Below are 25,379 nucleotides of genomic sequence, written 5' to 3' on the forward strand. Positions count from 1 at the left end.
AACATTGAAAATCGAACCAATAGATTTCGAGACATCGTAGTTTGTAAAATGTACTGAGAAAAACTGTTGTTTAACAAAATTGAAGCTTTAGAAGATTAAATCGTAGTAAAAAACTGTCTAACAAAATACGTCTTAAGTACTTTTCATAAAATTGAAATAAATTATAAAATGTCCGAAATTTTCATTCTGAAAATGCAATTATCTTTAAAACCATGTACAATATAAAAAAATTAATGCAAATTTGATTTTGCATTTGAAAATTTATTTAATTTTTTTTGTGTGAATCCCGCAGTGGACATAGTTTTATTTAAAACAATCTCAGATTCCAACTCTGACTCCAGCTATCCAGGCTTTGCAAACTCCAATTCCAATTAGCACTTTCATATAAAGCTACTGAAAATTGGTCAACTCCGACTTGGGACTTTTATTTAATTTTTTAGGCATTTCAGCACGACTCAGTGTCATATTGCGCTGTCCACCACCAGTAGCAAAACTTGCCGCAAAGTGTCGTCTTCGATCGTCCAGATCATGCCGAAAGCTGCGCGATATGCTTATGAAGTTGTCCCCCTTCGATTGCTACCTCCTCACGATCCTTTTTGGCGCAGCGCAGCTGTTGATGTCGCGCGCGCGCGCTCGTCTCCAAAAAAACAGTCGAGGTAGATCTCGTTTTCTTCACGCTCGATCTCAACCCCAAGCCGGAATGTTGCTCTCGCCTGAGTTCAACTCAGGGTGCGGCGGTGAAAAGTGGTTTTTCGAAGTTTAAAAAGCAGAGTATCGTTTTTTCCGTATTTAAATGACATCTTCGCCGGGCAGAATGTTTAGTCGGTGGCTGTCGGCGGAGCAGTGGACGACGATACCTCGAGGTCGTTTGGTTTAATTTTGGAAGATTTTTTGGTTGAGAGTGACTCTCGGGACGAGTTTAGTGCGAGGAAGATCCGCTTCGAAGGTCTTTACCATACATTTGGAACTTTCCGGGTTGGAGAAAGCAGCTTGTCTTAGGTGGCTGGATTTCGAAGAAATCGAAGAATTAGTGATTTCTGCAAAAGTCTCGGATGAAGTACTAACGAGGAAGCCTTGAAGAAGAGAGTTGTTCTACTAGTGATGCTCGACGGAAATCCGACAAAGACGTGGTTGGAAAGTAATTATCGCAGCACGTGACGACGTTTCCGGGATTTTTTTTTAAAGAAAGTACAATACAATTCAGTGCCGAGTGAGGAGTTCGTGAGCAATTGACGAATTTGGAGCACGTCGACGCATCGAAAGTCTTGCTGTAGCGAGCTTGACTTTGTTCAAATAAGCGTGTCGCCTGAGAAGAAGCAGCAACAAAGTAACGATGGATAAATTATTCATGTTGGTAAGAGTCTGGTTGGGCGTTTTCTTTCATGGGTGATGGTGGAAAAGCTGATGAAAAGCTTTTGAGGGGGGTTAGCTGGGGTGGGATGGAGAGTGGATCCTGATTGAATCAGACTCGAGCTAAACTTTGCCAATTTGTGGTGAGGGTGGGGGCGCACTGGCTTGTAATTTTATTTTGGATGATGCTGATATTCTGGTTTTACGCGATAATTTGAAATGAGTTGAGGGATTTTGAGAGGTGGAGGAACGATCTTTGAGCGTTGGTGGTGTAATTGAGGTTTAATGAAATTAAAGCAAATTGGGTTTGGAAATCGGATGACGTGAAGGTGAGATTAGGCTAGAATTTGTTCAAGTAATGTGAAGTGTTGGGACATGGCGGATAATCAAACACACTTTTAGTAAACTTGACCAACTGTTTATTTGGAGATGACGTACAGTCGTGCCTCGGTTTAGCACCGCATATGGGGGATGCAAAACCGAGGCGTGCATAACCGAGGCACAGAGCTTATGGGATTTTGGCTATATGGGAGACATTGGCTTTAATCGTACGAAAAATCATGCAAACATCAAAAAATTATAGTGTTTTGGAATCGGGATGATGTCAGCTATCCATTAAAATTATTATTTCATGAAAATTTTCACAAAAATACGTATTTTTCCTGTATTTCGAAAATGCATATTTTTTTCTCTAAAGAAACCAAAAATATATTGTTATTGCAAATGATGATGATCAAATGATCAATGATGATCAAATGATCAGGTTTTTTTAATACATTTTGGATTTAACAATATAAATTTTTAGAAAATACTCAAAATTTTAACAAAACTACGTATTTTCGAAAAAAAATACTCAAAATTTCAATTTTTACAATATGGGTATCAAACGATCGGGATTTTTTCATACATTTCGAATTTAATAACAACATTTTTAGCAAATTCTCAAAATTTCACAAAACTACGTATTTTCGAAAAAAATACTCAAAATTTCAATTTTTACAATATGGGTATCAAACGATCGGCATTTTTTCATACATTTCGAATGTAATAACAACATTTTTAGAAAATACTCAAAATTTTCACAAAACTACGTATTTTTGAAAAAATACTCAAAATTTAAATTTTTACAATATGAGAATTAAACGATCGGGATTTTTTCATACATTTCGAATGTAATAACATATTTTTTTGAAAATACTCAAAATTTTCACAAAACTACGTATTTTTGAAAAAATACTCAAAATTTAAATTTTTACACTATGGGTATCAAACGATCGGGATTTTTTCATACATTTCGAATGTAATAACAACATTTTGAGCAAATTCTCAAAATTTCACAAAACTACGTATTTTCGAAAAAAAAAATACTCATGAAAAAATCCCGATCGTTTGATACCCACATTGTAAAAACGGAAATTTTGAGTATTTTTTTTCAAAAATACGTAGTTTTGTGAAAATTTTGAGTATTTTCTAAAAATGTTGTTATTACATTCGAAATGTATGAAAAAATCCCGATCGTTTGATACCCATATTGTAAAAAATGAAATTTTGAGTATTTTTTCGAAAATACGTAGTTTTGTGAAAATTTTGAGTATTTTCTAAAAATGTTGTTATTACATTCAAAATGTATGAAAAAATCCCGATCGTTTGATACCCACATTGTAAAAACGGAAATTTTAAGTATTTTTTCGAAAATACGTAGTTATGTGAAAATTTTGAGTATTTTCTAAAAATGTTGTTATTACATTCAAAATGTATGAAAAAATCCTGATCGTTTGATACCCACATTGTAAAAACGGAAATTTTGAGTATTTTTTTTTCGAAAATACGTAGTTTTGTGAAAATTATGAGTATTTTCAAAAAATTATGTTATTACATTCGAAATGTATGAAAAAATCCCGATCGTTTGATACCCACATTGTAAAAACGGAAATTTTGAGTATTTTTTCGAAAATACGTAGTTTTGTGAAAATTTTGAGTATTTTCTAGAAATGTTGTTATTAAATTCGAAATGTATGAAAAAATCCCGATCGTTTGATACCCATATTGTAAAAATTGAAATTTTGAGTATTTTTTTCGAAAATACGTAGTTTTGTGAAAATTTTGAGTATTTTCTAAAAATGTTATTGTTACATCCAAAATGTATGAAAAAACCTGATCATTTGATACCCATATTGCAATAACAATATATTTTTGGTTTCTTTAGAGAAAAAAATATGCATTTTCAAAATACAGGAAAAATACGTATTTTTGTGAAAATTTTCATGAAGTAATAATTTTAATGGATAGCTGACATCATCCCGATTCCAAAACACTATAATTTTTTTATGTTTGCATGATTATTCATAGAATTATAGCCAATGTCTCCCATATAGCCAAAATCCCATAAGCTCTGTGCTTCAGTTTAGCACTGGGCCGTGCTTAACCGAGGCAGCTGAACGGTGCAAAACCGGGGCAGTGCAAAACCGAGGCGTGCAAAACCGAGGCATGACTGTATCACGATTCCGGATCGTGGAGGAAAGAGACCTGATCTTGATCCTCAAGGCTTTTTATAGCCTTTACAATAAGTTTCTTAAGGTTAGCATTACTGTCTTACCAACGCGTCGACTTATTACAATTGTAACTTCTGAAGCAACGACTACAATAGAGATGGATAAATATCATAATTAATCATCAGAATCATGTAGAGTAGATTTGAACAGCAGCCCTTGGTTTGTATTTAGTTTTTTGAATTTTATTATATATTCCTTATACAGAAAAATGCTACTCGTTTATCGGCTCTATATGGAAGTTAGCCCAACATTCCGTTTAAAAACTTTGGTAATAATTTAGCAGTTGTATCTATTTTTGCTCTAGGTTAATGATTTATAAAACCGCATGACATTTTTTTTCTTTATCCAATTGATTGTATTCGTCGTATTTTTTCAAATATTTATCCGTTGATTTGTATTGTAATGTAAATAGTAAAAAAGCGAAATAGCTAACTATTTAACCTTACTACGGGAAAGTGGTTCAATACCACACGGTCACTAAAGCAATATGGTCGCCTTGCCTCACCTTCATGTAATTTCTCGATTAATTTTTTTTTCCAGTATATGTGCTAAAGGAAACGTTTCAGTTTTATAAACCTTTTAAAATATGGGTAATTCCAGGTCAACTGGGTAAACTTGTGGACTCGACCTTCACCGATTTGAACCAAACTTGGAGGGAACGTTCATTTTTTTTTTGAAATTCAGAGTTTTTATTTATGAAGGGCTGTTTCTCGGCAGTGATTTGGTTTAGTTAACGATATGCATTGATTCTTATGTAAAATTGTCCGGGGAACACGATGGTTTTCAAATAAAAAAAAATAAAAAAGGTTTATTATATTATATTAATGAATGGTTTTATTTATTTATTATTATTATTTTATTATATGACTTAATTTTTCCAGAAGGCTCCTTTGTTTAAAAATGATCCATTTTGCACCATTGCGTTCAAACCTAAATGGTATGCATTTTGTCTTGGGCAAATTTGTAGGTTATAAGCAATTCTCTGAGATTTCGGCCATTTGATTTTTTTTTGTTTTTTTTTAATCTGGCTGAAACTTTTTTGGTGCCTTCGGAATGTCCAAAGAAGCCATTTTGTATCATTAGTTCGTTAATATAATTTTCCACCAATTTTAAAAGTTCAAAAAAAGCAAAATATAAAGATTTTTCTCGGCTATTCAAAAATATTTTTGTCATAAGTGGGCAAACATGGGCACCAGGGTTGTTAAAATATCAAAATATCAGCTCTCAGCAACTACAATTATCCCGCCTGAATATTCATGCCTCAAATACAACTGCTCTTCTCTCTTCATTGAAACTCTCAGCGCCGAACATAGCCGAACACGTTTTCGTGTTTACCCACTCGCGATTGACATTTTCCTTTTCTCTCTCATTCCCGCTTCCACGATCATCCTACCGCAATAGCGTTTAACCACAAAAGCCGCCACAAAACCAATTTCGCAAACGCAGTTTAACGGGACGTCATGCGTGGTCGACTCCTAATCGCCATCTCGCGTTCTCTCATTGCAGTTTTCGGAGATATTGAGAGACTCAGCGGTGAGAACGCATAGTCGAGGAAAAGGGGAGGAGTGATAGAGAGAGAATGACATCGTTGGGAATCACGAGACACAAGAAGAGATCTCACAAGCTATAGTGAGGGCTGCTATACTCTCGGATATTTTTGGTGCAGAGATAATCTATTGATATTTTTTTTATAACTCATTTGCAATACTGATGGGCACTAATTATAAAAAATAAATAACTGCTACTATTTTCAAAAAAAGTTACCTAAAAGTGACTAAAACTTGAAAACGGTGCACTTTACCAAAATTTCACTAAGGTACTTCGAAAAATGAAGTTGAAATTTTTTGGCGACCAATTTTTCGACTTTTTGAAAAAATCTGTATTGATTCAAAAAAACCATAACTCGGTCAAAGATTTTTTGCCCATTCTGGAAATTTCTGAAAAGTTGGCATTTGATGTCCTCTAAAACATATCAGAAAATAAAAAAAAAATAAAAATAGTGTTTTTTTTGCAAATCAAGTTTTAGTGACAAAACAGTTAAATTAAAAATCGCCAAATTTTGTTTTACCGTGAATCATTTTTTTTTCAGTGTAGTCCATAACCATACCTACAACTTTGACGAAGACACCAAATTGATCAAAAAATTTATTCAAAAGATACAGATTTTTGAAATTTCACATATTATTTTTGTATGGACAGCTGCCAAATTTGTATGAAAATTATATGAACGAACTAATGATGCCAAATGGCTTCTTTGGGCATACCGAAGGCACCAAAAAGTTTCAGCCGGATTAAAAAATACAAAAATTAAAATTAAAGAAAAAATACCGATTCCGTAGAGAACTGCTCTTACGATAAAGACTTTTCAAAATAAAAAATCCCACAAAAAATACAACTTTTGATATGAATTTTTATCAGAATATTTTTTTCTCTATGAAATTAGTTCATTGAAAATTTTTATATCTTGATTTTTGGATGCCTTTCGTTTGCGCAAACAAGTCCTTTTGCATCATTAGTTTGTCCAAATAAATGTCCATACTATTTAATAAATTAATAAATAAATATAATAAACCCCAGTGACAAGAAAAAAATATAATTTTGAAAAATCATAAAGAATCTCCCAGGTTTGATTCTTTAGGTAAAAATAAGCAGCTGTGCAGTATCGTTGTTGTTTGCAGTATCGTTGAAAAATGTATGAGGAAAAGCAAAAATAATCAAAATTCCACCAAAAGGTGGCGTTAATTGTGTCGGAGCATTGCCAAGTGTTAGATTCTTGAGTAAAATTTTATGACATACAACTTTGTCCAAGACCGCAAAACGATCCGAGTTAACCCTGACAAGTTATTAGCGATTGAAAGAAGACGTTTTGGAGTGAAAAGATTTTTTATTCACCAACTTTAGCGATCTATAGCAACCCTTAAACCTTAACCGATTTCGCTCAAAATTTTCACAGTTGCTTATTGTTGCCTGAGGAATCGATTTTTTTATTGTCATCCTACTGTTAAAATAAAATAGTTATGTGAAAATTCAAAAAAAATCTGCTTTCAAAAGATTTTTTTAACGATTTGATATCTTTGGTAGTGTTTCAAATATGGATGAAGACTCCACCGTAAAAAATAATGCACAGATTTTTTGCTGATTTTTGAAATCACTGTTTGTCACTAAAAATCGATTTCTATAAAAGACTTTTTTTATATTTGAAGAGCTCTTCGAAAAAAAATCTTGCGACTTATTGTAACTAAATATTTTTTTGCCCTTTCTGGAATTTGTTTAAATGATGGCATTTTATGTCCTCCATAACATATAAAAAATCATAAAAGCACTGTTTTTTTAAAGAAATTATTTTTCATAGACAAATAAAGATTAAAAAAATCAGCAATTTTTACCGTGTTTCTATTTTTTTCGGTGTGATCCTCGCCCAAGAAACCAAATCGAAGACACCAAATCGAACAAAAAATTCCTTCGAAAGATACAAACTGCTGCGAAATTTGTAAGCAAAATGATATGAACAAACTTAAAATGCAAAAGGACTGCTTTGAGCATACGTAAGGTACCCAAAAAGTTTCAGACAAATTAAAAAATGACAACAAATTGCATAACAGAAATTACAGAGAATCCGTCATCACTAAAAGTTAATTTGTTTTGAGAAAGGGGCGGACGAAAATTCGAATTTTTTTTTTATAAAATATGCGGAAACCTTTTTTTTTAGCTTGTTAAGAATTAAGTTTGTCAATAACTTGAATAGTTTCTTAAAAAATATGAGTTTTCAATGGTACACAACATTTTATTAGAAATAAAAAAAAAAAATTGCCAGTGTGTTCTTAATAGTTTACTATTTGATTTTTGTATTTTTTTTTCAAATTTTTCTTGCTTAAGGTTTTTGTACATGTTTTTCTCTTCCTATTTTAAAAAGGGACATAAACTTTTCCCCAATCTTGGGATACATCATCCTGCAAACCACTGCTAGGGAAAATATACTCTTTCTAATCAAACACCTATCTTCGTCATATGAAGAGTTTGATGCTCGATTAAAGCTCTAAAAATACTATTTAGGCTATAAACTTACCAGCAACAGCACCGCCTCAAGTAAGCACGCAAATTTATGCCATTTATTGGCCAAAAAGATCAAATTTAATGCACTTTTGATCATAATCTCTATTTTTCGAGACCGTTTCTCATCATTTTGGTGGCACACACATCCACACGCAAGATGAGAGCTTAACTGCTTAACGAAAGTCGCCATCAATATCTTTTCACTTGCGCTAACGATTTCAAAGCGCTTATGATATGAAATTGCTTCCAACTACCGGCAACATGTTCTTTTGCACATTAGTTGGCCACTCACTTGAAAAATAATCCCGAAACATGTAGATAATAAGCAAGCGCCATCAAAAAAACAAACGTGCCAAGTCTTTTGACGTTTGAATTTTGACGACCAATTCCAATCGAAGGCTGAAGAAAACCGAGCGAGGAGCGAAGGCAAATAAAGAACAAAGGGTGGCCACCAACACCACCAACATGCTGGTGCAGCGCCTGTTGGAGTGAGCAAGTGCTGCCAGGAAACTTTCGCTATAAATGCTACTTTTCGTGAGTGTTCGCTTAAAATTGCATCAATTTTGGCAGCACTAAGCAGACACAAAAGAGTGCTGCAAGAAAAAAAATTAAGCTGAAATTTGAAAAATGGGCGTGGCCCAATGCATTCTCGTCTGATTAGAATACATTTGGGAATTTTTTTTTTAATGCTTCTGAAAGGAACAGAATAACTTTTAGTAAAAGTGAAAATAAACAGAAATGTTCACAAAAAGTTGCTCTACTTGTTGGTTTCCCCTATGCTGAAGATTATGACATCTCTTCAATTGAGGTCATTTCTGTAAATTATTTAGGACTCAATCCGGGTATGAAATTCCCGCGCTCCGTTACGCTAAAATCTCTACATCCGTGCAGCACTAATCAGTTGCTCACCTTCACATTTCTAAGTCAAGAGGCAGCCCAAAAAGTGGCAAACAAACTCCAAATGGCGCTCCCCTTTTTTGGTGAAAATGGCAACCATTCACATAAATCGGAAATTTCAGCACTTGCGTGAAGTGGAAAATTCGATTAGCACCTGCCTTTTCAGCAGTGAACTGCTGCCGATGACAGGCAGGCGGTGGGAAGATCCGTTTGTGTAAGCAGCACTTTCTGGAAGTTTGCTCAGATAAATCGGCACTGCACGTGCACTTTGGGGGGTGATTTTGGGTGCTGGGATTTGCGCTAATGGGTGGATTTATATAATAGGGTAGTAATTTCGGTGGAAGCCTGGAGGTGGTTCCGAATTTCATTGGAAATGCAATCAATTTGTAATTTTTATCCTCACAGGTCCTGGTGGCGCTTTTCTCAATCGTGTGCGCCCTCAACAACGACAACATCGACATCCACGTGAACGTCGATCCCGACTCGAAGGCCTACCACCAGTTCAAGACGCGCGAGGGTTCGTTCAACTATGGCTACAACGTGGCCAAGAAGATGTTCAACCAGTTCCAGCACAAGGTTCGCGGCCCGGACGACGTCACGTACGGCTGTTACGGGTTCGTGGATCCGGAGAACGGCACCCATTTGTACCACTACGTGTCGGACTTGAAGGGCTACCGGGTGGTGGCACCGAACAAGACGACCAAGATCTACCGCCAGCGGGTTACCGATAGTGTGTAGGTATTTGGGGGTTGGGGAGGTGAAGAACTGTTGAGTTGATGAAAGGATTACTTTTTTTACAGAAAGCAACTGCTCAACGCCGTCGAAGAGAGCATTCCCTGGGAGCGACTGTACTTCCCGGAAGTTTGCCGCCATCTGTACATCAGTCAGAAGGAGTCTAACCAGTTCTCCATCCCGGAAGGGTACGACGTAGATGATTACGGTTCGTTGGTGGCTTCGACGCCGAAACCCAAATTGGTAACCCCGGCTCCACCGGCATCGGTTACCATTCCGCGAGTGGTTCCAGTTACGGTCAAGGCTCCAGCCCGACTCACTCCTCCGCCGCTAGCCACCAGCAGACCAACGGCACGTCGGACGGCCGCTCCACAAACTCCGGCACCTCCGAGAAATAACAACAACAACAACTTCAACGTGCCATCCGGGTCGGTGACGATCTTCCAAGGATCAACTCCTCTCAGGGTATCTCCGACGACCCCCAGACCGACTCAACTGTCGCCGGTGTCGCCAGCCGCGCAGAGTCCGTCGTTCGTCCAGATTGCTCCATCCGCTCCGTTCGGTTCGCCATCTCCAGTTTCTCAAGCGACGACTCCCAGAAGCACTCGAGTACCGCTGGGAACACCTGCGCCTAGATTCCCGGTCAATGGTGAGTTCTAACCTTGAAACAAAGAGATAAAATGCTGACATTATGTCTTCTTTTGCGCAGACTACCCGTCGAAAATTGTTCAGAAACCGATCGAAATCGTTCCAAATCTGAAACCCGGTGTTGTGTCCCGAAGGCCTCAGGACAACAACATTCTGAACCTGGCTACGACGCAGTCGGAAACCGTGTTGATTCCCAGTGAGTTCAACTTTTGCGATGTACATTGACTTCTTTTTAAATAACCTTCAAAACTTTCCACAGAAGACCTTGACAACCAGGTTGATCTGGTCGCGATCGGTCAGGACATCCAGGAGGTCAAGGCCACCCTGAAGAAGCTCTTCCAGCACATCCTGTCCCGAAACGCCGATTGCAACGTCCCGGCTGCCGCAGCTCCCCCAACTCCATCCTACGACCAGCGAGTGGTTCCTGGGGCAGGTCCGGCCACCGGTGGTTCCCAGGTGACGGCCTTTCTACCACTCATCGTGACAGATTTCTATCCCGGAGCGGGCTCGCCATCGTCCGCCGGAGCACCTCTTGACCTGCGGGTAGGTGGAGTCCCTAGTTCTCCAGCCGTTCCGGCTGCGGGTCATCCGCTGGGAGCGTTGAAGCTGGCCCTTCCCGCTTACCCGGCGTCCGCGTACCATGCACCGCCGCAGTGTCCCGTGTGTCGAAGTGATAGTGGCAAAAAGTGAAGGAAAAAAAATGTGAAATAAATTATTATTAAATGTATGTTATTTTTTTAGCGTGTAAAAGTCGTTTGAGCTTAATCTCCTTCGAAAATGATGATGCATCAGCGAAATAGCTCTTCCTTCTTTTATTTCCCAGTGTAATGACTCATGAGGGTATTGTTTTGGGCGCGTTAGACGCGGAATCGAAATCAGTGACCGTTAAGAGAGGTGGAGGTTTAACTGAGGTCTTCATTGTTTACACGCGCTAAACGTGGACGTAATTAGCGGGGCAATGTTTGTCTAACGTTGGCAGTGATTTGAACTAACAAAGGTTTCACACTCTGAGAATGGGCATTTACAAAAAAAAAAGCCAAACAACAAACAACAAACAACAAACAACAAACAACAAACAACAAACAACAAACAACAAACAACAAACAACAAACAACAAACAACAAACAACAAACAACAAACAACAAACAACAAACAACAAACAACAAACAACAAACAACAAACAACAAACAACAAACAACAAACAACAAACAACAAACAACAAACAACAAACAACAAACAACAAACAACAAACAACAAACAACAAACAACAAACAACAAACAACAAACAACAAACAACAAACAACAAACAACAAACAACAAACAACAAACAACAAACAACAAACAACAAACAACAAACAACAAACAACAAACAACAAACAACAAACATAAAACAACAAACAACAAACAACAAACAACAAACAACAAACAACAAACAACAAACAACAAACAACAAACAACAAACAACAAACAACAAACAACAAACAACAAACAACAAACAACAAACAACAAACAACAAACAACAAACAACAAACAACAAACAACAAACAACAAACAACAAACAACAAACAACAAACAACAAACAACAAACAACAAACAACAAACAACAAACAACAAACAACAAACAACAAACAACAAACAACAAACAACAAACAACAAACAACAAACAACAAACAACAAACAACAAACAACAAACAACAAACAACAAACAACAAACAACAAACAACAAACAACAAACAACAAACAACAAACAACAAACAACAAACAACAAACAACAAACAACAAACAACAAACAACAAACAACAAACAACAAACAACAAACAACAAACAACAAACAACAAACAACAAACAACAAACAACAAACAACAAACAACAAACAACAAACAACAAACAACAAACAACAAACAACAAACAACAAACAACAAACAACAAACAACAAACAACAAACAACAAACAACAAACAACAAACAACAAACAACAAACAACAAACAACAAACAACAAACAACAAACAACAAACAACAAACAACAAACAACAAACAACAAACAACAAACAACAAACAACAAACAACAAACAACAAACAACAAACAACAAACAACAAACAACAAACAACAAACAACAAACAACAAACAACAAACAACAAACAACAAACAACAAACAACAAACAACAAACAACAAACAACAAACAACAAACAACAAACAACAAACAACAAACAACAAACAACAAACAACAAACAACAAACAACAAACAACAAACAACAAACAACAAACAACAAACAACAAACAACAAACAACAAACAAAAAACAACAAACAACAAACAACAAACAACAAACAACAAACAACAAACAACAAACAACAAACAACAAACAAAACTCTATTATCTCTATATTTCGAATTTCAAATGCGTTCTCAATCTTGCAAATGTCTTCAATTTTCTCACCGTGCAATGTCATCATCGTCGTTCTACCTTTGTGGTCACGTGAAGCCGTCAAAAAACCGCCAGCCTAAACCCGCGAAACACGGGCTTTGGCAAACAAAGTTTCATTATCACACTTTGCCTTAGCGGGCTTTTCCCAAGCCCTTTCCGGTCATTGCGGCGAGCCAGCCGCGCAGCTCGGTCGGAACCTATAAATGCTATCTTCTTCAAATTTAATGATGCCCTTGTTGGTGGAGAGTTGGGTGGGTGTGGTGTGGGTGCCGATTCGTTTTTGTGACTCATGACGAGCAAACCTTGACTGCAATATAAGGGGTGTGTGTAGGTGATAAGATGTCCAACTATCTTTGATCTTGCTTTCAATAGGCTAATGAGGTGAGAACTAGGATGAGTAAGCTGTTGTTTCCGAGAATATTATGGCATTGATGTAGTAGAGTATCTCGAATTGAATTATGATGAACTGACATACAATAGATGAGTTGTTTTACAGAAAACAACATCATTTCAGTCACACAATATTTCAACCTGGATTAAAAACAAGTTTGCAACATAATTTAAAAGAGAATTTCTCAGCACGAAGCTTCGCGGAATTTGTTGCTTCGAGCAATTTAAGCAAGAATTGTGTTTCAAATATAAAGCTGCTAGAATGGTTCCAGTCTGCTGAATCTGGCGGTATTGGCATGTCCCGCGACATCCGTCGAATCGTGAAAAGATGCTTGCACAGAAGTAGAGTAAACGGTTACGTTTTGAGGATTCGATATTTGATACAGTTATGTCAGATTAAATGTTGAGATAAAACATAGACTCAGATAAATTAGTCAAATTTACATTCGTTACTCTTGATTTTTTTCTGTGATGACCAGATAGCCAGATTTATGTTTCTCCATTCATAAAGTAGCAGAATGTTTTCGATAAGCACAGGGATTATACCAGCTTTTCAGCAACAGAATGCTCTGGAGGCTCAATTTTCGAATGAATAAATGTTTGACATTATTTCAGAAGAAGTTTACGAAAACTTTATTTTCGTAGCATTAATACATGAGCATGAGCATAGGCTTCGACTATCAAGTGGTGTTTCCCTTATCAACAGCATGTATGAATGCGCCGAAAAGATTAAACACCATGATTGCTAAAACAAGATCAGTAACAGGTAACAGTCATTGGCCACCAACGGCGCCCGCCATGTCAGTTTGTAGATCTCAATATTAAGGGACGGGAATGTTAGTTAGCGCAGGTTGCTGCTAGGGCAGCTGGTTTGCCCTGTGCTTACACCCCACAAGCGCCAGGAACCTGAAAATTTGTTAGTAGGATAGGGTGTTTGGTCAGGATTCATCATAGAAGATGATGATGCGACCCAAAATCATAGTGTTTGTTGAACGGTATTATATATTACTCTCAAGGCAAGCAATCGGATGCTGCGGATGAGACATTTCCCGATTATCGGTTGTAAAATTTTAAATGAAATGGTTTAATCTTAGACAGCTGGCTGTGGAAAGATAGAACCAAGATCATTTGTAATAAAAGAATGGAGAATTAAGCAGTCTAACTTTTAAATTGAGATGTTTTTACGAGTTTTAAATGATTGATGTTTAGTGAGGTACTGATCAACAAAGCAAACGATGAGTTACAATGTTTATCGAGCTGAAATGGTATCCTAAGGTTTTGTTGTTGTTGCACACCGACGACGAACGCGAAAAATCTTGCGACCCGCGAAAAAAAAAAAACAAAAAAACACACCGACGACGAACGCGAAAAATCCTGCGCCCTGACGGAAAGGCATCGCAAATCGAATTCTTTTTTTCGAAGCATTAATACATGATACAAATAACAGGACATAAAAACATTGGACTTTATTCAACAGCAGATCTGTCAACGATAAAAGAAAATGTTGAAACACAAGTGGACAATTTTGTGCCACTTTTTAATTGCAGTTTTCTGAACTCGTCCTTCTCGGAAAAAGATTGCTTTTATTTTCCTTTTTTTAAATTTCCTTCGCTGTAAAAACACAGTGTAAAACACTGTACCTTCAAGGAAAAATAAGGTTCCTTTCTTCTTTTGAAATATATTTTTCTTCTGCCTTTTCTTGATGAATTAGGGTATATCTCTAAGGCACACAGCTTTTAATGAACAACTTTTTTTTAAAGGTCATAGAGCAATTCCATGTCAAATAGGGAATCGGTTGTACCTGACCCTTTCCGACTTCAATGATACTTTGTAGACATGTTATCTTACGCTTATGTAAGCCTTTTTTTGTATATGGAGCCAGTTTCACTCGATAATGACATTTGAGAAGGGCGTAAGTGTTTTAAATATTTTTTGTAAATCGTAATTTAAATATTTCTATATCTCGAAGCCGTTGCATCGTATCAAAAAGTGGTCAAAGACAAACTTGTTGGAAATTTTACGTGAAAAATACACGCCACTTTAAGAGATTTTTGGATTTTGAAGTTTAAAAGTCAAATTTGAAGGTGAGCCCACGATTTTTTTTCGTTCAAAATTTTTGAGAAAATAGCCTTAGATGTAGCAAAAAGACTCACGAAAAATGCAGGATGGAGTAACTCACCTAAAAAAAAATACAAAAAATCATTTACTGAATCTGTTTTTTTGAAAAGTGCTCTAAACGTCAAAATGTTCAAAAACCAAGTACGGGAATCGATTTTCCAGACAATTTTACATAAGATTTCAATATTGACCACTGTCTTTAGTCCATCCCTTGTGAAGTTAAAGCGATTTTAAAAATAAAAATGTTGAAAAAAAAATGTTTTTTGATGGTTTTTGACAATTTCTAGGGTATTTTAACCATTAGTGGACCCCCTAGTAGAGCCGAAGCACATTTTTCACAAATTTTCAATATTTTTAGCACTTTTTCATAACCCTTTGTACAAAACAATGAAATCTGAAGTCTTTTGAACAATTTTGACTATTTGTTTCATCAGTTATTTGTTTTCGAGCAGAAAAATTGCCATTTGAAAAAAAAGGTTTTTTTTTGCCTGTTATGAACCCCTTTTTCTTATAGTGGACCCGGGTCCATAATCCGATTGTGGACCCGGGCCCACTATAGGCAAACTGTTATTTTTATACCAAATTTAACCGATATTTGATGATCTGATGCGTGGTGTAGGTCTAATGATAGATATAATGAATAAAAGATGGATTTTGCTCACTTTTCATAATTAACAAATATTTTATGTTAACAAATTTGGCTTTAAACAACAACAACACCTAACAGACATTTAAATACATTTATTTCCGAAAAAGATCAGAGAAAACATTTCAAAAACCACTACAAACACAAAAATAATTAAAAAAAGAAATTTGGATGCAAATTTTTCCATATTAATTACATAAATGGTTGACTGAAACTAAACAATAGATTTGTTTACAGTTGCTGATAAAACCACACATGTTTATTTAAAAAAATGTTTGTTATTGATTTATTATTATAAAATATCATTTCAAACTGCAATTATGATGCTTCAGATAAGTACAATTAACTATAGTTTTGATTAATTATAAATTCTTACGGCTTCAGCATTTTTGGTACTTTTAACATGGAAACAGCTATATTTATACTCATTATTGATAAAAATATGCGTTTAGGTTGATAACAACAAGCATTTATTGTATGTTTAAGAGAAACTTTTGCTTAAAAACAAAGTTTTCTTATTTTTGAAGGTTAAATTAAGGGGGGTCCACTTTTGGAAAAGTTTGGATTTTCGTTGTCCTATATTGGACCCCCCTAATTTTTGCTCGAAAATGAGCAGTTCTTCGATGTATTTTAGTAAAGTTCCTTAAACTTACATTATTTCGACTTGCTGAAGTTAAATAATCCGTCAAAAAATGATTGGATAGTTAATTCAATCATAAAATATAAATGCAGTTTTGTTGTGAAAATGCTAGTGGCCATGGCTGATTTCAGATGTCGAACTCAAAACACTTATTTTGGTAAAAAGGACAATTCAATGTCAGTCAACATTGTTTTAAATGATGCTTAACATGACAAATAAAAGATTTGTAGACAACAACACGCTTGAAATTGTGATTTTATCAAAAACCCTTCAGAGGGTCCACTATAGGAAAGGGGTCCATTAATGGATAACGTACCCTATGTGACTGACATGATTTTTCAGTCTCGTAAATATTTTTACCGGAAAGCTCGTCCAATTTCCCATAAGATTGTCTTTGACCACTTTTTGAAATAACTCGTTTTTTGATGATTTAAGCTAATTTACTATCCTACCATCCACGAAACTACACTGAAAAAAACTATTCAGTTTTCAGCTATGAGTAATGCAATTAGCTTATATCTGCGAGCCCATACTTCCAATTGAAAAGTGGTCAAAGACAATCTTATGGAAAATTGGACGAGCTTTCTGGTAAAAAAATTTACCAGACTGAAAAATCATGTCTGTCACATAAAAATTGTCAAAAACCATCAAAAAAACATTTTTTTCAACATTTTTATTTTTAAAACCGCTGTAACTTCACAAGGGTTGAACTTAGGACAGTAGTCAATATTTTGTAAAATTGTCTGGAAAATCGATTCCCGTACTCGGTTTTTGAATATTTTGAGCACTTAAAAAAACAGTTTCAGTAAATGATTTTTGTATTTTTTTAGGTGAGTTGCTCCATCCTGCATTTTTCGTGATCGTGAGTCTTTTTGCTACATCTAAGGCTATTTTCTCAAAAATTTTGAACGAAAAAAAAAATCGTGGGCTCACCTTCAAATTTGACTTTTAAACTTTAAAATCCAAAAATCTCATATAAGTGGTGTGTTTTTTTCTTTCAGTCAAAGCCCGTCAAATTTCCTACAAGTTTGTCTTTGACCACTTTTTGATACGATGCAACGGCTTCGAGATATAGAAATATTTAAATTACGATTTACAAAAATATTTAAAACATTTACGCCCTTCTCAAATGTCATTATCGAGTGAAACTGGCTCCATATACACAAAAATGGCTTACATGAGCGTAGGTAACATGTCTACAAAGTTTCATTGAAATCGGAGAGGGTCCGGTACAACCGATTCCCTATTTGGCATGGAATTGCTTTATCGCAAAAAGTTTTTTTCGCTAATTTTTTTGTTTTCGTCAAACCTTACTTTTTTGAAAACTGATGCTTGCAAAACAACTGAACTAGTGTAAAAAGCATTTTAAAACACTTTTTGCATTCAAATGTTGAGACTATGGCTTGTTATTTAAATTTTTAAATTTTTTATTTTAAAAAAAGCACACACACTTTTAGATCCAATTAGAAGTAAATTAATTGATAAAAATCTGAATGTTATTTAGTCAACCATTATTTTAATTACGTTAACAGTACACTTGAACAGGAAAGCGCTCTCATCAAACTCATGCTCCCCGGGCAGGTGGGAATAACAGGGAGAAAAACACTTCAATAACAAATCGCAATTATCCCTAATCCTGCTATTGAATTTTCTTATGGAATCGATCCATGCATAATAGTTTGATTACAAGTTATGTTATCATAACAAAGTTTGTTATCAAATTTTCTTGTCCCGTCCCGTTGGTTTGTAATTGCAAGAAAAAAAAAATAACAATGTCAGTTATTTTCAGTACGATTTCTCTGTTATTATCTGAAATATTATAATTGCTAATCTGGGTATTTCAATAACATGTTAAGATCTTAGTGTAACTGGTTTTGATCTGCTCGTGTTATTTTCAGTTATTAAAGCGTTAAAAACTCCACCTGCTCGGGATAGTTTATTTTTTTATTTTTAATAAGAGCAGAATTGAAAAAAAAATACCACGAGTCCATGACTAGTGGTTTCAAGTGAACCAGGTTGAATTGATTGATGCTGATTGTTGTAATGCTTCCACGTGTGCGCCTTCACCGTTAAACGCTAACTTGATCTCGTGGGAAATTTATGATGACAAAGCATGTCTACACAAATTGTATAGAATCTGCCATTGAAATCTTTTTTCGGGAGAAAAATATAAAACACTACTACCTACATGAAAATGCTGGAAAAATTAAAGTTAAAAAATGGTCCTGTAACAACTCAAAGTGAATAAAGTTAGTCCAAAAAAATCTCACTATTTCCAACCTTATCAAATTCAACGTGCTTTACCTTGGGAGTCAATTACGGTTGCCATCTGGCCGAAATGACATTGACAGCTGTCACCGCTCAGACAAAGCCTCTCGTACAGATGGCGTCGCCCTTGTTGCTCTCGAACGTTTTTTTTGCATCTACCGCCAGTTTAGCAAACAAAGTACGGCAGCTTGGCATCATAATTCGCCCATTTGGCCGTGACATTGGTTGTGCTGGCCGGATAGAAAAAATAAAGCACCGACTACTGGCCACTTGGCCGTTTTTCCCCACCCAACTACCCAGTGACAGTGTTGCCAGTGACATAGTTCTATCAAAAAACTTTTTCACAATTGTCTAATAATAACAAAATATTTCTGAATATGACGTTTAAAAAAACCCAAGACTAACTCCCAAGTTTTTAATTCCGCTGGCAACACCGTTCCATTAAAGTGCTCTCTTTGCAGAACGACGGAGGAAAACGACTTATGTAAGCAAGCCCAAGAAGATGTACTGTTGACAGAGCTTGATGGCTCATGGCCGGATGGAGTCAACGCGTAATGCTTCCCAGAACCAACAGATTTAACGTGCTGGCTGGGTTGGCTGTAGCAGCAATAACAACAACAACAATATAAGCAGCAGCTACAAATACACAGAAAAAAATGTGTAAATTTTGAAGCTTAAATTTTGGAAGGTTGAATATTACCACTTTTATAATGTAATTTTACGTCAATTTAGACTGAAAAAGTGACATTACAACAGAAAAGTGGTAAAATTACACATTTCCAGAGGTAAAATTAAACATTTTTTCTGACAAAAAAGATTACCATGATTTTTTTCTGTGTACAACGAGACAGAAGCAACATCACTGGACGGAAGGAGCCTGGAGCAATCTCGGTCAACAAATCGGATGTTCCGAAAAAAAATGATGGAAGGTTTTAAAATCATTTTAACCATAAACTTCAACATAAACTTCATCATGGAAAAGTAAATAAATACCACTTAAGTGATTAAAGCCTGAGACAGGGTTGCCAAACATTCGAACTTAATAAAAACTATTTAAAATTACACCCAGAAATACGTAACTCATCGAATTCATCACACATTAAAAAAAATTGTAACAGATTTTTGAAATTGTGTAATTTATCATCAGACTCTGGGAAAGATTCTGTTGAAACTAACGTTTTTACAAATTATTTTATGAAAATTACAAAGAACTCCTGTCCACGAATTTGGAAAAACGACTGGCTATCATACAACAATTCAAAAATTGAAAGTGATGATTCGTGCTTTTTCACTAGTCCAGGGCTCTTTACGACCTGTCAGAAACCTAGAAACAATCAAGGTAAATGCAAAACTATCTGAACAATGCGACTCATAAATATGCCACTACCAACAGCTCAACAGACGATGATCTTCTGCTGAGTCACCCGAGTTTTATCTTGTTTGAAAGAAACAAACTTCAAAAGAGCTTGCAGCACCACCTAGTCACTAATTAACGGAAGCTAAACGGTCTAATTGTAACTTGCAGCCAATAACAAAAAATACCTCACCGACCCCACCTTCTGAAATAAATTTTCCTCAATGTTTTGCTTGTTTCTTGTTTGGGAAATTCGTGCAATGCGCGAAGCGACAATAAACACCATTTAGTTACGCTCCGGTTTACTCCAAACACACACACACACACACCCCATCCCAAACAAACGCCAACCAGGTAAACGCCAACAACACGCAACTTGACATTGACTTGGCACCTCTGCTCTTCGCTGGCTAAGCTTTTTGGTCTAAGAGACCGCCACCCCCGCGGATGCAGGCAAGGTTGAATGTGTTTGCCGTGGAGTAAACAAAAGTTCAAACGTCGAGGTGAAGAGGGGAAAAATCGCGTGCAAGTCATTATCTCTATGCGGTTGTGCGGTGATATTTATGAACTGGAGACCGTTAAGTGATATTTTATGAAAAAAAGGTAAATTTCAAGATTGTAAATAAGGCTTGTATTCCAAACTATAGGGATCCATGGTAACACTTCCATTATGTCAGGGCTGTGGAGTTGGAGTCGGAGTCGGAGCCGGAGTCGGTGGAGTCGGGTCTTTTTGGGGACCTGGAGTCGGAGTCGGAGTCGGAGTCGTCAAAACTCGAATAGCTGGAGTCGGAGTCGGCTAAATATTATGAGCTGGAGTCGGAGTCGGAGCCGGAGTCGAAAATTTCTGATAAACCCGGAGTCGGAGTTATCTTAAATTCAATATAATTTAGAAACTTTTTTATTGTTCAGTTTTATTTATAATGCAAATCAATTTACAAAACTTTTACGTACCCAATTTTTTTTTTAGATCGCGTAGTGATTTTAGTTTTAGTTAATTTATGTGTTGGTTCAAGAGATTTATCAGGTGCCATTATTTTTATTAAGTATTTTCAATTTTATTGGATTTGATTTGATTGGGTTATTTCAATATGATCAGTAAATGATAAATGTCCCCTCTTTTACCCATATTTGTAGTTTGATAACTCATAAAATTATAAACAATTTTGTTTGTGCTCTTATCCTTTTTTAATATTCAGCTGATGCTTGACTCCCTCCTTTTGCTAGGAATTATGTATTCTTTCAATTCAAATTTCACCAAATTTTACAAAAACAAAGGATCACTATCAGTACTTAACTAAAATGATAACGTTTTTAAAACATTGGTAAAATTGACCATCAAATTATCAACTATAAGGGGAACAGCATCTAATTCCTCTAATGTTGCCATATCAGCACATTGATGTTCAATTACAGCTCATAAATGCGTTTTCAACTGAAATCGAGTTATAAATAGCTCAATTGAATGTGAGCAAACAAGTTTCTATCAACAGTTTTGCAAAATTAGTGATAGTGAAAATCAGCAAATTGGATGGAGTTAGTTGCGAGTGCTTACCCTGCCAAACATACGAGAATTTCAATCTATTACTTGGATCTTTATGTGTGGATCCTTACAAATATCGTTGAATAAATTTAAAAATATGGCTGTTTTCGGCCATAAAATATTTCTTTTTAAATGCTATAAACCGGGGTAACATTGATAGAACTTGATTTTTTTCAAATATTATTCAACTGGTAAGATTTTTATCATGACTTATATGTTTTAAACATTTACTGGGCTGGATTACAAAATGTCCATGAACCGTCAGTGGGGGTGACTATGGGTCAAAAAACGATACACCTCTCGTTATTACTTAATAACAAAAACAATTTAAATAACATCGAAAATCTTCCAACGTAGATTTGTTCTTAGATAGTTTACTAACATTTTCGCAAAATATGGTGGATTTTGATGAACACTAACTTAAATGCCAATAGTTTGAAAATTGACCCAATCTCACCCCTTAGAGGGGGTGACATTGGGTCAAATGAAACTAAAATGATGCTCAAATACAACGATATGGTAAAAACAAGTCATCCAACAGTGTTTCTTGTTCGAGGGAATCGTATTGACATGCTACAATGTTTGAAGTGGAGATTTTCAAACATTTGGGTAGTTTTTGAGCAATCCAAACAAAAATTTTAGAAAAATGATTTTTCAAGAGGTCATTTTTGGCCAAAAACGTACCTCAATTTTAGACAGCTGTCAAAATTACAGGATTTGCTCTAGGAACGAGATTTTTTCAGCGAAGTCATCTTAAGATGTCCCCTACACAACCCTTTTAACAGAATTCAGTTTAATTGAGAAGAATCTGAGAAATTGTGAAATCCGTAAAAAATCACTTTGACACAATCTCACCCCCCAGACCCAATGTCACTCCCACTGACGGTATGTATTTTCAAATAAATTCAGTAGAGCTTTGAAATATACTTAAGTAAACTGTCTATTTTAATACCAGGGTGACTTTGATAGTTACTTTGTGTCTTACAAATTACAGCCTAATTGTATTTAAGCAAAATGATTTTATGTGTCAAATCGATTATGAAGGCTAGGTCTCCCATTTTTTTTTTAAATAATAATTACATACTTGTTTCACTTGTTTACCAACTTTTGATGAACAATTAATGTAAATTTCGAGTTATTTAAATAAAAATTACAATTATTCTTAAAAACAGAATCCAATTTTACTTCTTGAAATACTCTGATTTTGAAAAATCATTTTGTATTTTGTCCTTTTTTAAATATCGTGGTTTTTGTTTGTGATTACATATTATTTTGCAAAAAAACAAAACTTCAGCTTATCAATGTAACCCCGAACATCAATGTCACCCCGGTTTACAGGTATACGCGCATGTGTGAGCTGAACATGTGAGTGATGTTATTAATACTTTTCATTTCATTTCATTTATTTCGTTGTTAAAGCATTACTTGTGTGAAGTTATTTTAAGCTGAGATGTGGACTACCTTTGAATTCTAAGTTGTGAACAGAGTTTGTAGGTGCTTAAAGAATCGACTATGTCTACTGAAGAAAGGTTGCAAAATAAACTTCAAAATATCTAATAGGTGGGGGATAGTTAGAGGAATGGAGATTTTATTTAAACATTTTTTTAGATATTCTTAATACCGTCAGTGGGGGTGACATTGGGTCAAAGTGATTTTTTACGGATTGTACCATTTCTCAGGTTCTTCTCAATGAAAATGAATTCTGTTGAAAGGGTTCTGTTTCGTTCCTAGAACAAATCCTGTCATTTTGGCAGCTGTCTAAAGTTTGGGTACGTTTTTGGCCAAAAATGACCTCTCTTAAAATCATTTTTCTAATATTTTTGTTAGAATTGCTCGAAAACTATCCAAATGTTTGAAAATCTCTACTTCAAACATTGTAGCGTGTCAATACGATTCCCTCGAACAAGAAACACTGTTGGATGACTTGTTTTTACCATATCGTTGTATTTGAGCATCATTTTAGTTTCATTTGACCTAATGTCACCCCCTCTAAGGGTTGAGATTGGGTCAATTTTCAAACAATTGGCATTTAAGGTAGTGTTCATCAAAATCCACCATATTTTGGGAAAATGTTAGTAAACTATCTGAGAACAAATCTACATTGACAGATTTTCGATGTTTTTTAAATTGTTTTTGTTATTCAGAAAATACGAGAGGTGTATCGTTTTTTGACCCATAGTCACCCCCACTGACGGTACTGAGTTAGTGAGTCGGAGTCGGAGTCAACAATTTGTTAAAACTGGAGTTGGAGTCGGAGTCGGAGTCGGCTAGAGTTGGCAGGCCGGAGTCGGAGTCGGAGTCGTATGAAGCTGAAAGCCGGAGCCGGAGTCGGAGTCGGCTTAACTAAGAAAGCCGGAGTCGGAGTCGGAGTCGGAGTTGTCTAAAACATGACCCGACTCCGCAGCCCTGGTTGTCACATCATCAATTTTTTGGACTCGTTGGAAAGGTCTTTCAATAACCTAACCAACGATGGTTCGGTTGATAGATCCGGACATGGTTTACATACATTTGTGAAAACACATTTTTATACATAACTTTTGAACTACTTATCGAAACATCAAACAATTCAATAGTGACGTATGGGACCCTAAACCGAGTCTAATGCGACCGGTTCGACCTAAATCGGTTCATCCAGTGCTGAGAAAACTGAGTAAGAATTTTGGTCACACACATACACACACACACATACACACACATACACACAGACATTTGCTCAATTTTTAGATTCTGAGTCGATATGTATACATGAAGGTGGGTCTACGACGTTTCTGAAAGAAGTTCATTTTCCGAGCAGGATTATAGCCTTATTTCACCTGAGGCAAAAATAAAAAATAAAAAAATACGATTTTGGAAAAAGTGATTTTTTGTGAAAATAAGTTAATTAAAAATCATAAAAAAATCCCGTGTACCTATTTTTTCTGTACCCTACAACTTTGCCCAAGACGTCAATTTCCTTGAAAAGTTACAGATTTTCGAATATTTCTATGAACAGCAGCCAAAATTGTAAGGAGATTTGTATCAGGGAACCAATGACACAAAATGGCTCCTTTGGTGATAGGAAAGGCCCCCACAAAGTTTGAGCCAAATAACAAAATACAAAAAAAAAATGGTCGAAATTTCGTTGGGAATTGCTCACTAGTTGTTGCGAGAGAATGTGCAGCTCTTTTGAGCACGACACCGGTGAGATGTTGGTGTAATAGCACGCTAAAAGCTGCAAAATTTTATTAATTAAATGCGCAATGTTTAACAAATTCATCTTACATTGGTCTGCTTCTCAAGTGTTTGCAACTGATTCGACACCCTGTACCTGTACCAGCACGCGAAGCCTGTGATAATAGTTTTTAAGTTTAGTTTGCATGTTCATTTAGTATTAAGTTTTAACTAGCTAGTATTCTTAATAATTTGCATGTACTAACTCACGTTAGATAACCTCCAAATCGACGGCAACTAGTGCCAATGTTTCCGCGGACTTCGTCGCCTGCTGTAAGTATACATTTTGGATATATTCACGGATATTGTCCTTGCGTTGCCGTACTTACAATTCAACAATAAATTCAGAGCAGTCTAAACTATCTACGAGCCTAATAAACTTATCAAAAAACCAACCACCTTGTTTCACGTACGAATTCTGTTTTAATTTTCCCTACTCACGGTCTAGCTTTGCCGAACCTGTAGCGGACGTACGTCCGACCTGTCAGCGCGCAGTTCTTTCCCCGATCGTCGCGGCGCTCGTGCAGTCGTACGCGGCGCTTGATGTGGGACGGCG

At 35.9% G+C, this 25,379-nt stretch overlaps 1 protein-coding gene across 2 annotated transcripts; it reads left to right on the forward strand.

The window, feature by feature from the left end:
- The first annotated feature begins 798 nt into the window (after positions 1 to 798).
- Positions 799 to 10,959, forward strand: LOC120429576 (proteoglycan 4-like). 2 transcript variants are annotated; one of them, XM_052707843.1, is made up of 5 exons: positions 799 to 1,354; positions 9,258 to 9,586; positions 9,653 to 10,233; positions 10,294 to 10,428; positions 10,495 to 10,959. In XM_052707843.1, the coding sequence occupies exons 1-5, from the start codon at positions 1,334 to 1,336 to the stop codon at positions 10,920 to 10,922; spliced, it is 1,494 nt and encodes a 497-aa protein (XP_052563803.1). In that variant the 5' UTR covers positions 799 to 1,333; the 3' UTR covers positions 10,923 to 10,959. The 2 variants fall into 2 exon arrangements, with proteins under 2 accessions (XP_052563803.1, XP_052563802.1); XM_052707842.1 differs by having other exon boundaries at positions 802 to 1,354; positions 10,492 to 10,959.
- Positions 10,960 to 25,379: the final 14,420 nt, after the last annotated feature.

This window comes from Culex pipiens, chromosome 2, assembly GCF_016801865.2.
Source record: "Culex pipiens pallens isolate TS chromosome 2, TS_CPP_V2, whole genome shotgun sequence".
Taxonomy (NCBI): domain Eukaryota; kingdom Metazoa; phylum Arthropoda; class Insecta; order Diptera; family Culicidae; genus Culex; species Culex pipiens.